Here is a 16,643-nt window from a genome sequence, read left to right on the forward strand (position 1 = left end):
GTGCCTTTTCAATGCTTGTACAGTACATTTAATAGTTGTTTTTATTTAACAGCTTTATATTTGTGTTACAACCTGTTGTTTTACCTATGTAAATACGTATTCTTTACATAATGTATGTTTTAAATTCGTTTACATTTAATTGTACTGCTGTCTTTTTGCAGACTTGGTAAATAAATTACCAACCCACTTTAATAAAGACGGTTATGGAAAACAGAAAATAGGTTTAAGCTTCTCTGTACTTGTATTTCTTATCGATATTATATTAGTCTTGCTGACAGTTGTTGACAAGTTCATGCCGGAAGGTTGTGTCTCCGCCCATTTGGGGCGGAGTTATCGAATGTTTTGTATTGATTGGTCCCGATCCGACCAATGAGAGATCAGCGGGAAAAGCGACTACTCGCAGAATTTTCAATTTGAAATCCAAACGGCTCCGAGAGATTATTACTGGGCTGTGCTTTTTTTCTTTACTATTCTCCGTCCCGTGTATAAAAGGTTTGTTGTTTTGTGTTTAATTATATACATCAACAGTGAGTATGATAATGTATCCTTTACATCTCGTTGTAAAGATAAATCATATTGTATGGATGTTTACGTTTATTTGGCGAAGTTGCGTGAATGACGTCTGCTAAGCTGCGATGTTTTCCACCAACTGTTTTCTTTTCATTACACGTAAATGTGTTTATCGGTAATTTGGAGTTTATTCAAACGGCCAGTTGATGGATAAAGTTATTTAACTAAATAATCCTAACTAACTTTTTAAATGTTATGTTTTTTGGGGGCTTGATTAAAAGAAGAACTGAACCAGATCCATGAACAAAGAGGTAACGTTAACGGTAATATTATAAACATTTAGAAATGCTTGGGAGTTAACGTGCAAGTTAATATCCAATTGTAAGCATAAACATGCAGCCAAAGCTTGTCGTTACTGTACAGTACAGTACAAACTATTATGCATCTCATCATCAATATAGTTTGAGAGCTGAATGCATTATTTTTAGACTACAGCTGCTTTGAAACAGCTCTGCTGTCATCTGTAACGTTACCTTTTGAAAGTCTGTTAATGTTATTTTCTTGGTTCTTTTGCAGAATACAACTTCCCGTCTCCCTGTTATGTCTGGGAAACGGGTTCTCACCAGCAGCACAGATGGAGAGCAACAGCAGCCTGCGCAGGTGTGCTTTTAGTCCATTCAGATCCCCCTTCCTCATGCTTTCATCACAAATTTTCATCTTTTTAGAATGTATTTAATGAAAAAACATCCTCAATTTTCTACAGAAGAAAATGCGCAAGGTAGATATAGAGCCACCTCAGAGGTTCAGATCTGCGGCTAGTGTTGTGCCCCCAAGACGTCCTGTGCCAGTCAAAGCTCCGGGTAAGTTATATTGAAATTTAACATCTTGTTTTAATCTTGAGGGGCCATTTGACTAAAATAGCAGTTTGGGGTCTTCATGTTGTCTCTCTTCTTTCAGCCAAACCTCTTCGTCCAACTGGAGCCGCAACAGTTGCCGTTGCCCCCGCAAGAGGTATTGCAAAACATGTGCTTTAACTAATCATAAACACCCAAAACCTCACTTAACACTATTAAAACCAGGTCATTAGCACAAAATGTGGGCTATATATTTTCTTATTTATTAGTCTGTAAATATTCAATCTGCTAATTTCAATGAGCCCCATTAATATTATAGCCACTGTAATATCAGACATGAATGTCAACTCAACATCAACATTGTTTTCACATCAAGGTGACCAGAGAAAACCAGTTGCAGCAGTCCCTAAAGGTAAAAAATACATGCAAATGTCTTTTTTTTTATATATATATTAAGATACAGTATAATACAGTAGATGATTAATGGCTAATTTATCCGTTTTTAGCTGCTGTAGGTTCGAGTATGTCACGGAGGCCAGGATGGGACCTAAAGGGCAAAGTGAGTGACATGGAGACAAAAGTCCAGAACTTCCAGGGCAAAATAAAATCTGCAAATCAGGAAAATGAATATCTGAAAGAATCCATAACCAAAGCCCAGAAGCATAAGGCTGAAATCGAAGAGGAGAACAGCGGTCTCAAAAAGCGTCTCAGGTAAGCATGTTAAAAATTACTCCGTTATGAATCAGAACATGATGGTCTTTTGTTTATTTGTCTGAGCATATTCTTGATTATTTTGTAGGAATTGTGAAGAGGAGCTGGTAAAGCTGGCTACTGTGAAAGATGACCTGGAGCAGACCTCTAAAGAGAGAGATGGTCTTAAAAAGGACCTCAACAAGCTGACCGAGGAGCATAAGGTTTTAGAAGGACTCCGGGACCATTTGGAGTCTGAGCTCCGCAATATACAGGTAAAAATTTACACGGACTCATTTACACCTCATTTTAACATACGTTTTATGTCATCTGATTCTGTCAAATATTACTGTGTCTTTCTCAGACTCAGCTTGCCATCCAGACCTCTGCACTGACCCGGTGTCAGGACAGTTTGAAGGAGAGCCAAGAACTGGCCAGGAACCTCGAGGAGACAGCGGCCCATCAAAAAGAAGAGCTCCACCTTGGAGAAATGGAGCGAAGAAAACTCCACAACACCATTCAGGAGCTCAAAGTGAGGATGCATGATTTTTGGAGAGTAATATAAAATAAAACTATATTGTTAACTTGAAATGTGTGACACTATGAAATGAGCAAAAACATATATAATATAGTATAGGTATCAGTTTGTCACATTGTGTTGAGTAAATTTGCTCAAATTGAGACCAAAACCCCACTTGTGTATTCAGTTATGTATGTTCAAACATGAATTAAGGAATCCACACCCCCTTCTTAGGGCAACATCCGAGTCTTTTGTAGGGTCCGCCCACTGCTGAACGGCAATCAGTCTGATATTCTGCACATCCAGCTGCCGGCCCATGACAACAAGGCTCTTACGCTTGCCAAAATGGAAGAGGTAAATGTTTCCCATCATGCTTCTGGTTTTATAGATGTTAAGTTTGTTATAAGCTGCATCCAAAATCGCATACTTTCCTACTATGCAGTAGACAAAAAAAACAGTATGTGACCACAGGAGAGGATTTATGAATGGTAGTGACATGACACAACTGATGATGGTAGGTCACATGAGAATGGCAAAATAGAACAAACCGTTTTTGTGGTCTGCAAGTAATTACTCAAAAACGTACAAGATTTCTGATTCAGCCATAGTCTTGGATATAGACCATCTGACTGACAAAGCAGCCAATCACAGTTTTTGTTCAGTACCATGTTCAGTGCATGGAAATGTAGAGTCGTTGTCCCTACAATAACAGAGCGGCATGCAACCAGTACAGCTGAGATTACGTTTGGTATAATCTAAAGCGTTTGACCAAGAGCCTCTTCTCTTCCCCAGTCACACACAGGTCGCACGGCTGACACTCAGAAGAGCTATAACTTCAGCTTCGACCGTGTGTTTGGGCCACGTGCCGCTCAGCGTGAGGTTTTCGAAGAGATCTCCCTGCTGGTGCAGTCTGCTCTGGATGGGTACAACGTTTGTTGCTTTGCTTATGGCCAAACTGGAAGCGGGAAGACCTTTACTATGGAAGGAAGTGATCTGGAGGAGCTGTGGGGAGTCATTCCACGCGCTGTCCAGCAAATATTCAAGTCTGCCAAAGCACTCCGCGAGCAAGGATGGCAGGTAAGGGCTACGTATATGTTTTGTATGAAATCTGTTGTACAAATGAAGTTAAATGTTCAATTTTCTTTCAATTACTGCTTTTAGCCTCCTTATGGTTTTATTTATTAATAGACAGTTCCTGTGTTGGTATTTTTAGTACACCTTCACTGCCAGCTTTGTGGAGATCTACAACGAGACCCTTCGAGATCTTCTCTACACAGGAAAGCCAAACAAGAGACCGGAGCATGAGATCAGGAAGATCTCCAGCAATGAGATCACCGTTACCAACCTGACCTACCAAAAAGTCAACAATGAGGATGAGGTACTGCTCATTTAAAGGTTTTCTCTTTTTTTTCTGTTTTCTTTTTTCTTTTTTGATAATTATTATAATGGACTTGCTTGCTAAAACTTGAAGTTTCAAAATGTGAGGCTGTGTTTTTGTGGTTTATATTTGTTATTATTATCATCAACATTAGTATTATTATTCAAAGTCATCATGGAATCATAGTGTTTTTTTTTTATACATGATTTAACCAAACCCTACTCAAACTGAAATAAATTATTAAAAATGTGAAATGCAAAACAAAATTACTAAAAATTGAAAGTAAAAATATTCATAAACTATATAATAGTAGCTCAATTATTACGGGGCCCAACACATGACATGCAGGAAAAAATAAATAAATAGTGCAAACAATTTACTAATTTGTTACCTCAATGTACTAAAACGTGCACACGATTACTATTGCGTTCCCTCGATTTGCTAAGCCATGCACGTGATTTAGTAAATCAAGGGAACAAATTAATAAATTGTGCGCACAATTATTTTTAAATTTATAAATGGAGTGAACGAAAAAGTAAATCGAGGGAACGCAATAGTAATCGTGTGCACGTTTTAGTACATTGAGGTACTATTATGTTCAAATAACATTACTCTAAAGTTCAGACTAATCAGAGTTCTATTTGTTTTGTTCATACATGCTTGTGCTGTTTATTAATGTGCCTCTTTCTGCAAATCTCAGGTGCACAACTTGATCATGTTGGCAAACCAGAACCGCTCCACAGCCCGCACAGGCATGAACGATCACTCTTCACGTTCCCACTCTGTGTTCCAGCTTGACATAGAGGGGCAGAACTCTGATCGAGACTCCAAGTGCAAGTGTAAGAATCACATACTACCTGCATCAGCAACAACTGGATTTAACAGATAAACTGCTCTTTTTAAAGGGCTCAGTGTGAAAAGTCTTAAAAAGTAATATCGAGTTGTTCCACAATTACATTCAACATCAATATCTGACTTTAAATATGTATTGATTGCTTCTCAGCCACGTTGTGTCTGGTGGATTTGGCCGGAAGCGAACGAGTGCAGAAGAGTCAGTCTCAAGGAGATCGATTCAAGGAAATGACTGCCATCAACTCTTCCCTCACCAACCTGGGAATTGTGATCGCCGCTTTGGCCAACAAGGTACGTTTTTAGTGAACTATATGGAAGCAATGCTGAGTTATTGGGGAACGTAATGCTCTCATCCTCATAGTTGATTTTCAAATCCAAAACTGTAGTCTTCTAGACTTCTTGGTACATTGTGCATTATAAGTAGTAAGCCATAGATGTTGTTTAAATATAAAATACATTACTTACTGTGCATTAATAACTACAGATACTCATTTTCCTTCTTGGCCTCTACAGGACAGCTTTGTTCCCTACCGTAACTCAAAGCTCACATACCTCCTCCAAAACTGTCTTGGAGGCAACAGCAAAACGTAAGTATACTGCTCAAGTACGTGTTTGTTTTATAGCCTGTGACATTATTTCCTTTAAGGAGTTTGCAGACTGTTAATACTGTATTTTAAAGGAATATCTGACTTCTATCCTTTCCTCTGTTCAGTTTGATGTTTGTGAATATATCTCCTGAGGAAGAGAGCTTCAGTGAGTCGCTGAATTCTCTGCGCTTCGCCAGCAAGGTGAGTGATCTCATGCGATCACACGGCAGGTTTTTTAACATGAAACCTTTAATAACTTGTGTTTACTGTGTTGCAGGTGAATGACTGCGTCATTGGAACAGCGTCCGCTAATCGGAAGTAGTTCAGCTGTCATTTCCCAACATCCTCTGTGGTCATTTTTAAATGTTTTTAACTTTTATCTGAATTTCCCTTATTTCATCTTTAGCCTCATCTCTCCTGTCTTTTTTTATATTTCTATGATGCGTTTTTAATGTTCAATATTACTGGCAGACAATATTTTTATTAATGTTTTACAGCTACCAAATGCATATTGTACTTGATTTATAAATTTTATACATTTTCCTCGTTATGATGCCAAGTGGACAACGTTTGGACCGTTTTGTTATTGTGGATATAGTTTATAGTTACGGAAATGCAAATAAGATTTGTTTCTCTTACAAATAAATGATCCTGGTAATTATAGTTTGTCAAAATACTTTAATAACTTGAACTTTGCCACTGTTGTCATGAGAAATAAAATTTCATGAACTGAAAGCTTCTTGTAATGTTTTGAAAGATATCCCTTGTTAATCATAAACAATATATGTGTGTATATATACACATATGTATGTATCAAATATATGTATATATATATATATATATATATCCTTTATTCTTATGGGATTTTATATATATATATATATATATATATGTAATAAAATAAGAACACTTAAGGCACTTCTGGGTAAAATAGTTGCAGATGAAGCATAGCTGCTGTGTAATAAGCTGCTCGACTTTTGCTGATGTCTTGAACAACTACAGTAAGTGGTACATGGTCACGGTTTCTATGGGTTGTTACTCGAAAACAGCCCTTGTTGTCATGACGATAGAGAACAGGATCGAGTGTTTGCTTCCCTTTTTTTTTTTAGTCGGCCGACAGCTGTCTGGGATTTCATTAAAGGTAAAACCAGACTCCAAACCCGATGTCAGTCCACGGTGGGAAACGTCGATTTATCATAATGGAAATCCCTCTTTTGAGTGCCTGACGGAGACATTTAAATCGGTAAGATATCTTGCTTGATAAAAACACGTCTTAATTCATGAGGTCATCCGCTTCCGTGCTTCTTAAGGCCCCATGGACTGGTTTCGCAGCGGTTGGCTAATGTAAATAAACCCCGTTTCTGACGCGAATACTTTTAAACGGGGCTCTTGAGTTCATACGTGGCGAATTTAATATTAATCCACGCTGAGAGCGAAGCCACGGAGGGATTGTTTATCACACACCAGTGCAGCGAAATATTTGTCATCTGATGCATTATTATTACAGGATCCGAGGAAACTATATTCATGATATTTGTCATTTTTTAAAATCGGAAAGGCTGCTTAACACGTGAATAAATAAAGTGTTCAAACAGCGCCTGGTCAATGCACCTTGTTCTTTGGACCTGCAATACCATTTGCTGTGTATGTAACGTTACAAATTAAATAAAGCATATTTGATCGCAATTAATATTGTGTTATGTCAGAGTTAAATCAAAATACCTATTTTAGCAGCCGTTTGTTGACGTACTTGATGTGTAGCCTACTTGTAAAATTGCATTTTTAGTTATTAAAAACAGCTATTTTTTTAATGAAGTGTGACTGGAAGTCATTCATTTTCAAAGTTAATTTAAATTCTATGCGAATAGAATTCGACATGAGTCCACAATGTTTGGGAGTCAGTTTGATAATTTAATGCGGTTGTCACAGTGGTTTATAAGGGAACCGTTTGTGAACGTAACTATTCAGCAATTCAAAACAGGACTAGCATCCATAGGAAGCTGCGTCCAGTAGTGTTCACACTGAAACTTCTAAAATAAAAAGCGCACTTTAAATACCCGGATGATGCACTTAACCAAAAAAAGGATGTGTGCTGGACACTTCATGCACTCAATAGCCGCAACTTTAGTTCATATAACTATCAAACTCTGATTATTAATGACAAAATAACTTTAATAATAATAATTCATACACTACATGATTGAGTACATAGTGTATAGGTACATAAGTGTATAGTGCATCATTTGGGACGCAGCTATAGTCTTATGCTGTGTAAATGTAGCCTGTGTAATGTAAAGTTGTGTCCCAAATGATGCACAATGCACTTATTCAGTTCACAATGTACTCAACCATATTGTGTATGAATAATATAAGATTTCTTTTTTTTTTTATAAAAGAAAATAACTTTCTCTTCAAGTACGTAATTAAAGCTGTTATACTTAAATTCATGAAGTGTCTAACATTCCACACTTAGTTTTTTCCATTAATTAAGCACATCATTAGGGCATTTGACGTGCACTTTTTCTTTTTGGAACTAAACGTGAACACACAAACCACATTATTTATACTACAAAACAGCTAGAATAGTGCATAAGCAAACAAATTGGGACGCACAGTAAATTTGAGTTAGATTAGATTAGATTCAACTTTATTGTCATTGTACTTGTAAGGTTTAGAAATCGTAAGGTTAAGATTTCTGTATTTTGCATTGTTCTTTCTGTTTGGTTTCATATATATATGTGTAGTCCTATAAAGAATCAGTGTTGTTCATTTGTCTGATGAAGAGCCTGCATTCTCGAAACTTCACATACGCTATGCAATAGTTTTTAAAGAATACATTTTTGATACCTTTGGAGCTTTGGTGTTGCCGACTTTACATTTAAATATTTTTCTACATGTAAGGTACAGGGCATCAAAATTCAGTTAGCATCTAACCAGAAGTGCAATAAGCAGTAAGTACAGAATACACAAGGTCTACAATATGTTACAAATGTACAATAAATATACAGATAAGGTAGTATTATGGACATAATTTACAGATTTTAAATACTATCAGCTTGATATACAAATAGGTGTACTATGAACATGGATTATATAACAGTGTATGTAAACTATAGGCAGAAACTATGAACATATGAACATCATTTACACTAGTGCAATGGACAGTGAAGTGCATAGAAAATATTTCAGTGTGCAAATGGATTACTCCGTATTCTGGATGAACAGACAGTAGTGCAAGTAATAACAAGTTTACTGATTTTTGCTTGTTTGTAAATAAATAAATCAATCAATCAAATTAGCTGTTTTGTGATGCTCACCCCTTGCAGGAATGCAGTCGGCTACGGCGGACCAAGGCTATGGTGACTCGGGGGGTTCATCCACTGGCTCAGAGGTGCAGGTGTGCTTCCCCAGTGTGCAGGCCTCAGTGCTGGACAGCCTGAATCGGCAGCGTGAAGAAGGCCATCTCTGCGACCTCTCCATCCACGTTCAGGGCCAGGTGTTCAAGGCCCATCGGTGTGTGCTGGCTGCATCGTCACCTTACTTCCATGACCAGGTACGTCTTCACCTTGAGTTGTGCATGCTTTAAAAGATTTCTTGAAACATTAATTGCATATGTAAGTATTATCTGAGAAAAGCCTAAAAATAAAAAATAATGCACATTATCTTTGAACACAAGAATGTGTTTTATGGACCATATATGGAAGAAAAAAATAAATATAAAAATGTGTGATGAAATATATATTAATAAAATATTATATGAAAAATAAGTGTTTTAGTGTAACTGACATACTATTTCTTATTTTTAATCATGTTTTAAATCATCTTCTAATATATTTTTTTTTTTCATTTTAAAGTTTTAGTAAATAGTTATTGCTATTATTTAGTAATGTAATAATAATTTTTAATCAGTTTCAGTTATTTTACTTAGTTAAACTATATAAAAATTTGATCTTGCCTTGGCAACTAGCTGAAATAAATATATATTTGTATATTTTAATTCAGGAAATGTACATAGTAAGTGTCTATTTTATTTCAAGTAAATGTTTTTATGGTTTTAGTTCTAGTTTATGGTTAACAATCTCAGTTCCTGGCTCAGTGGTAAAGCACTGGGAAGAGGTCATGGGTTCAATTCCCAGGGAAAACACATATGGTAAATAAGAAAATGTATAGCCTTTGGGTCGCTTTGGATAAAAGCGTCTGCTAAGTGCATAAATGTAACAATATCAAGTCCATATCTATCCATCTATCTATTATGAGGTGCTATGTGCAATATTAGATCATTGCAAAATCTTGATAGACAATATGTTGGGAAACACAGTTGCCAAGTTCTGTAACATTTCGCAAACAAGATATTTTTCACAATCCGTATTATTAAGTAATATAAAAAAGCATCAGATTAATCTGTGCAGTGTTCATTAGACACAGTTTTTATTTCTGCATTCCAGGTGCTGTTGAAGAACATGTCCACTGTCTCCATCCCGGCCGTCATGGACCCCCTGGCCTTTGAGAGCGTCCTCAGTTGCGCGTACACCGGCCAGCTGCGAATGCTTCGTGAAGACATCATTAACTACCTCACCGTTGGCAGTGTGCTTCAAATGTGGCACATTGTGGACAAATGCACTGAGCTCCTCAAAGAGGGCAGGGGAGGTTCCAGTGGAACTCAGGGATCCAGAGATAAGGAGAGCGGCAGCGCCAACAAGGTCTCCCAAGAGGACGGAGGAGACACACCTTCGACTCCTCAACCTCCCAGCCGACCTTCCTTCAACGAGAGCCAGTCCCCAAGCAGCACCAATTACTTCAGTCCTAGAGACGCAAACTTTGGCGGGGCGATGGTGACCACTGGAGCAGTAGGAGAGGGTGCTATACACTCCACACCGACCTACTGCATGCCCTCCGGCGGAGAGGAAGGGTTCATGATTGAAGAAGATGAAGAAGATGACGATGAGCTCTTGTTTCACAGGAAGAGAGACCAAAGAGGCAAGCAGAAGTGTGCAGCCTCTGCATCCGATCAGGAGGTCGGGGTGAGCGATAGTTTTGGAGTTTCGTCATATCAAGATGGAGATTCCTCACCACTGCAGAAGCGGCCATCGTACAGTCAGCCGAGCATCATGCCAAGAAAACAGTGGGTGGTGGTAAAGACGGAGCACTCGAGAGACAATGATCTGATCGTGGTGTCCGGAGGAGAGGAAGGAGGGGAGGATGAAGAGGAACGAGAGATGGAGATGGTCAGGGTGAGGGACAGGACATTTAACATATCAAATGTTAGGACCCTCTCTGGACTCAGAGAAGATGCTGAAATGGAGGCACAGGTCAGCAGTTTCGCATCAGCTTAACTTTCTTTTTTTACAATATTTTTCATATAATTTTATAAAATTTTTATACAATATACAATTATTTTAGATGTTGCTATTAATTTAATATGCTTTTATTTTTCCAATTAGTATGCGTTTTTAATTAGTTATAATTAGGTAGATTTGTTTTAAATTTGTTTATACTTAAAACAACTATATTCTCAGAAAAGTCTTCATATCTCAAATACTGTTGCTTCTCCAGTACTTTTATTTAGTGTCAAGGATTTTTAGATATTTTAATTTGAAAATTACTTGAATAGCATTTAGTTTTGCAGTGAATTAATTTCTTGCCTTGTGAGATTGAGAGTAATAGGGTACTTAATGGTTGTAAAAAAAATAATCTAATCAAAATTATGATTTTACCAACATAAAAAATACCTTCATTTAATAATTAATCAAGATATATCTCATTATTTTGTTGACCATGTCACTCAGCCTTGCTTGCAACATTCTATAAAAAAGACCAATGCACATATACAGTGGACCTAAAAATATTCAGACACCTTTGGACACTTACGTCACACATTAAACAAGTCTGAATTTCATTGCATCAAATACAAAATATCAAACCAAGCAGCATCTGCAAACAAAGGTTTATCTCAGAACTGACTACACTTTTTTTACGCTTCATATTTGTGCTTTGTGCCATCTGTTTAAAAAAAGCCACTCGTTTTATTTTGATATATTATTAAAGAACATGGATTATTCTCAATTTATAATTGCATTTGTAATTGTTGCATATGTGCCTACATATTTTTGTATATCAAAAATTGTCAGAAATGTAAAAATATATTGATTCTATTATTATTATTGGTACAGACAATTAAAAGATCATCTCTGAAAATCAGTGACTGTAATCAAACCCATTAATAAAACTGGATTATAAAAGGAGATGGAAAGATAATAAGATGAAGTAGACAAAAAAAAAATACTACTTAAAAAAAAAACAAGTATACTTGTGAGGTACACAAACAACAACTTATCATCCTCAATTACTCAAATGTCTTTTTTCCAATAGGCTGACTATTGCCAGTCCTCGGAAGACTACCTCAAGTTTGAGAGAGGTTTGATCGACCAGACGTCCTCTCAACACCCTCCTGAGAATCCCAGTCAATGCTCCAGTAGGACCGTGTCCACCCGGCTCGGCTCGGTTCAGTCGACAGCCCCCAGAGCTCAGCTCTTCCCTCTGGACATGCAGGGAAACCAGATCGTCCTGTATAATCAAGCCGCCCTAGAGTCGACTTCTCCATTAGGACTCGCAGGAGGCATGTCCGGGGTGTCTCTAAAAGGGAGCCTTGAACACGGGGAAGTACACTTACCTGGCCATAGTGCAATGGGTAGCGGGATGGAAGGATTAGATGGTGGCACAGCTGGAAACTCAGGCAAGGTCTTCATGTGTCATTGTGGGAAGACGTTCACGCACAAGAGCATGCGGGACCGGCACATCAACATGCACCTGGACCTGCGGCCCTTCCACTGCCCCGTCTGCGCCAAGAAGTTCAAAATGAAACATCACCTCACTGAGCACATGAAGACCCACACTGGTCTGAAACCCTATGACTGCCACGGCTGCGGGAAGAAGTTCATGTGGCGCGACAGCTTCATGAGGCATCGCTCGCATTGCGAGAGGCGTGGCAGGGCCAATGGAAGACCGGGATCCGAAGGGTCGGTCATCTCTCCTCCACATCACATGAATCTCTCGTCAGCCAACGAGACCAATCAAGGTAGCAGTGGTGCCAGAAGTGGGATCCCCGTTTTGTCTCCACAACATTCCATGAGCAGCAATGGTGTCTCTTGTCTCAATATGGCCGCCTCTGGGTCGCATGGCCTTGGTTCTGGTGTTCTGGGCATTGGCGGCAATCATAGCGGTTATGTGGAAGAAGTCTGTGAGGGAAATGTTGATGAAAGCAGCGTCACATAAGAAGTTTGCCTCTGAGACCACCATCCCGCAAAACCAGAACACTTGTCTTTGGTTTTAAGGGACTATGTGCTCAGTTGTCTGATTCTTTACCTCATATTGATGAGTACGCCACACAAGATGTCCCATTTGTGTTGGATAATAAAATAATACCAATGACCAAATGCCCATTGCTAGCTCACGTCAATGCTGACTGTCGAAACCAAATCCCGGCCAGGAATATGTATTAGTCGCCATCACATTCACGCTGCCTCACTAGCACAGAAGATTGCTCTGAAGTGCCATTCTGATATTATGTTGTACGATATTATGTTCTAGAGTTGTACATTACTGCAACTCATTTGGTCTATTCTTGATGTGAAGTTTTATTGTACTGTCACCCAACTATATACAGTATATTCACACTCAAAGGTTTTAATTTCCTGAATAGGAGACAAGAATATAACTGCACTTTGGTGTCTTGAGGCCCATTCACACCAATAACAATAACTAATATCTACCATAACTAATTCGTAAAAATGTTGATAATCATAAAGGCTTGTTTCCAAAAGAGGACGATAAATATAAATGTCCGTTCACACAATGGACAATAACTATGAAGACTTATTCACAAAAAAAAAAAGAATGATAACTATAACCATAACTATTAAGACTTGTTCACAAAAAAAGGATAACTATAAAGACTTAAAGGGACACTGAGTAGGAATTACTCCCATCTAGTGGTGAAATTGTATTTTGCATTCAAACTAATTTTGCTCTCCAGCGCCTCGCTTTTTCAAATGCGCGTTGCATCTACGGTAGGCGATATGTACCAAAAAGCTTTGACAGGATGTCTTCTAATAGCACTTCGTCGAGTTTTCCTTCAGGTGAACAGGTGTGTTATTTCAAACAAACTGCAACATGACAACTAACAAACGAATGTTACAGTATGAATTACTGACTGTGGAAAACATGAAATATTGTAATTAGTAGTTATGTCTAATTTATTCGTTATATTTTCTGAATTATATGCATTGTTAGATATAAAAAAAATATTATAATATAGACTGTAACACTGACTTACCTGTCGAGAAGAAAACTGGCCACTTCAGCGTCTCTTTTGAAATCTTTATCAAGCATTAGCTCTTTCCACCTAGAAAAAGCTTCCCCGACATTAACTCTTGTTTTCTGTAATCTACGGTCACGTTTCCTTTTACGTTCTATTTTTGACTGTTTTGGCGATGATGTTTTCTTCTCCTGTGGCGCAGCATATGTATGGTCCATAATAAGAATGCAATCCAGACTTTTAAACTTGCCGGTGCAGTTTCAAGCGCCTCTCACTGCTCTGCACCTGCGTTTCTGGCTCTGACCGAAAACGCGATGTGGAAACGCGTTGGCTTAGTACTTTTTGTCCCTCTGCTATTACAGTTTTGCAAGATGGCGGAACTACATGGAAGCCTCCTTCGACCTACCCGTCCCATGTATATAAAGATAATAAATTCTTCATTTACGAGGATTAGTTTAAACATTGGCATAGCTATTTGTACACCATTGAGGGCATATTTATGAATAAAAATATTGATTTTAGATAATAAAATACCTAAAAAGTTACTTATTGTCCCTTTAATAATGAAAATGATAAAGGCCTGTTCACACAAAGGACAATAACTGTAAAACAAATAACTAAAGTTTCAGCTGATGAACAATAAAACTAAAAGAATTGTCTTATAATATGCATTTATTTTAACCTTACTTGCTTAACTACTCCCAAACGATTTGTTTAATGATGAATTTTTCCAAACCCCTCCTTTGCGTGATGCTAATCTGCGGTGATTGGTCTGATTTTCCTTACATCATGCCTGTAATGCCTGATAAAGCAGTGTTTGTGAGCACAGTGCTGCTTTGTGTACAGTGTTACCGGGGAAACCGATATTTTTATTGTTCCAAAAGAAGCACCTAGTGGCAAAGAATGGATTTGCATTTTCATTCAGACCAATGCGAAAAGACCAACAAGTGGGTGGGAAATATGCTAATATTTCATGTTGATGTCAACATGAAACGGCTTGGGATTCTTTTTAGAAATTACTCGTTTCAATGTTTCAGAGTCGACTCCTTATACACAGTACACTGTCAGATATAAAACTTTGCAGGATGTTTTCATTCATTTAGAGCTGCATTACACGCTGCATGAAAGGTCATTTTCAAAAATCCTTAATGGAACACTTTAATAATCATTCTATGAGAATAGATAAGTCCACAACATAACTTTAATCATAACAGCACAGAGGAACATTTTCCTTCTAGCTGATCAAGAAAGAAACGATGACAGACTATAAGAAAGAGCTTGAGCATTTAAAGTGGCAGATGTAATATATATATAATTCTTGGTGTGAACAGGCCTTGACTGCTTGAAATGCAGGGACATGTAGGGGTTTGCAGGTAGTTGGATCACTAAATGAATCAACTTCAGTGCATTTTGGCTTTACAGTATGTCCTTTTACCCAGAAAACCACCATAAACATTGAGGGTGACGCATCCTCCTCAATATTGGTCAACAGTCAAGCACCTAGCATTCAACTACTGAACTCCTGCAGTGTTTTAGATGTAGCTTATAGTGTACCAGAAGTGATAGTTTACATGTTTGCCTTCCATGAAGGCCGAGGCCTGGTTGGCGAATAGATGGACCAAATTAGCATGAACGTCTGTAATGCCAAGAACGTTTAAGACATGAAGATGAATCAGTGGATCCTGACTGGGATCGATCAAGACTTGTGTTTTAATCACCTGCGTGGATGTTTGGATATGTAAATACAGTGATCAGTAGTTGCCTTGTACCACACATGCACCACAAAAACCATATACCTCAAACATTTGCGCAACTAATCAATACATTACAATAAATAAACTGGGCTCTGAAGAGCTGAAAGCAATCACATATCCACACATTCTTATTCCTTTTAAATCAAAACGGTGTGGTGTGTATTTAAGATTAATGAGCACAGATGAAGTGTGAACAATTATTTGGAATATAAAAAATAACCAGTAGGTAAACGCATGATTCAGTGCTCGCTTCATGAGTAATCTGGTTCGAGATCTGTATTTTGTACTGATAAATAAAATGTCTACAACTGTTGTGGTGAATCTGAACTGAATATGCGATGGGCGATATGAGACCAAGCATCATCCTGATGTGGACAATAGTTTCACAGGATTCAAGATTTTCAAATGAAAGAAATAAAGTACCGGCAGCAGCTATTGGCACTAAGTGTAAATAGCATATTTTCTTAACGATAGATGCTATTTACACTAAGTGCAAATACTAGCATTTTTTAGGAATATGCTATTTACACTAAGTGCTTAAGATTCTTTTTACACTGTTAAAATTTTACTACTTACTGCAAATTGTGGCAATTATCTGCAACTCAGTATTGTGGTACATCGTAAATACCGTATACAATTAACTAATTGAGTGTAAATTTTAATTGGATGCCACCTTATTGGGACAATAAAGCCCTCCCTACACTTATCCCAACCCTACCCGATTCTTCATTTTCATTGAAAATAAATGGATTTGAACCCAGTTTGATCGTGTCAAAATAAATGTTTTACGATCTTCGCCACTAGAGCTGATAACTGTTGGTTGTCTTTTGGTGGGTGGAGTTAGTGTAAATAGACACTCCGTAAAGTACCTTGTGCACAGATTATGATTTATTTTTGTTTTATTCATGTTTGCAAGCTCGAACTGAGGAGTTGAATGTTTTACTTTTTATCATTTTGAATATTTCTGTTTAGCTTGAATTATTATTATTTTTTTTTAAATGATAGTTCACTCAAACACTGTTCTCTCATTGCTCCAGACCTTTATGACTTACTTTCTTCAGTGGAACACAAAAAAAGATATTTGGAAGAATCTTGGAGCACTTGACTTTTATTGGATAGACAAAATAAATTCTTGAAATGATCTTCTTTTGTGTACTGCAGAATCGGCATAAAGTCATATAGGT

General features: G+C 37.7%; 2 protein-coding genes across 7 annotated transcripts; both read left to right on the plus strand.

Moving 5' to 3' along the window:
* Positions 1 to 364: 364 nt before the first annotated feature.
* On the plus strand, positions 365 to 6,126 carry LOC127935731 (carboxy-terminal kinesin 2). 4 transcript variants are annotated; one of them, XM_052533844.1, is made up of 17 exons: positions 365 to 492; positions 792 to 821; positions 1,087 to 1,170; positions 1,274 to 1,370; positions 1,468 to 1,521; positions 1,741 to 1,776; positions 1,871 to 2,075; positions 2,164 to 2,329; positions 2,419 to 2,586; positions 2,809 to 2,928; positions 3,367 to 3,651; positions 3,788 to 3,952; positions 4,653 to 4,791; positions 4,956 to 5,095; positions 5,318 to 5,391; positions 5,517 to 5,592; positions 5,669 to 6,126. In XM_052533844.1, the coding sequence occupies exons 2-17, from the start codon at positions 810 to 812 to the stop codon at positions 5,711 to 5,713; spliced, it is 1,866 nt and encodes a 621-aa protein (XP_052389804.1). In that variant the 5' UTR covers positions 365 to 492; positions 792 to 809; the 3' UTR covers positions 5,714 to 6,126. The 4 variants fall into 4 exon arrangements, with proteins under 4 accessions (XP_052389804.1, XP_052389806.1, XP_052389805.1 ...); XM_052533845.1 differs by having other exon boundaries at positions 371 to 492; positions 795 to 821; XM_052533843.1 differs by having other exon boundaries at positions 391 to 492; positions 792 to 833.
* Positions 6,127 to 6,475: 349 nt separating this feature from the next.
* On the plus strand, positions 6,476 to 16,255 carry LOC127935734 (zinc finger and BTB domain-containing protein 22). 3 transcript variants are annotated; one of them, XR_008148161.1, is made up of 5 exons: positions 6,476 to 6,634; positions 8,718 to 8,944; positions 9,837 to 10,700; positions 11,761 to 13,229; positions 14,284 to 16,255. XR_008148161.1 is itself a non-coding variant. In XM_052533855.1 (4 exons), exons 2-4 carry the CDS (start codon positions 8,720 to 8,722, stop codon positions 12,661 to 12,663), a joined length of 1,992 nt encoding a protein of 663 aa, XP_052389815.1. In that variant the 5' UTR covers positions 6,476 to 6,634; positions 8,718 to 8,719; the 3' UTR covers positions 12,664 to 16,255. The 3 variants fall into 3 exon arrangements, 2 of the variants coding, with proteins under 2 accessions (XP_052389815.1, XP_052389816.1); XM_052533855.1 differs by having other exon boundaries at positions 11,761 to 16,255; XM_052533856.1 differs by having other exon boundaries at positions 9,837 to 10,622; positions 11,761 to 16,255.
* Positions 16,256 to 16,643: the final 388 nt, after the last annotated feature.

This window comes from Carassius gibelio, chromosome A19, assembly GCF_023724105.1.
Source record: "Carassius gibelio isolate Cgi1373 ecotype wild population from Czech Republic chromosome A19, carGib1.2-hapl.c, whole genome shotgun sequence".
NCBI lineage: Eukaryota > Metazoa > Chordata > Actinopteri > Cypriniformes > Cyprinidae > Carassius > Carassius gibelio.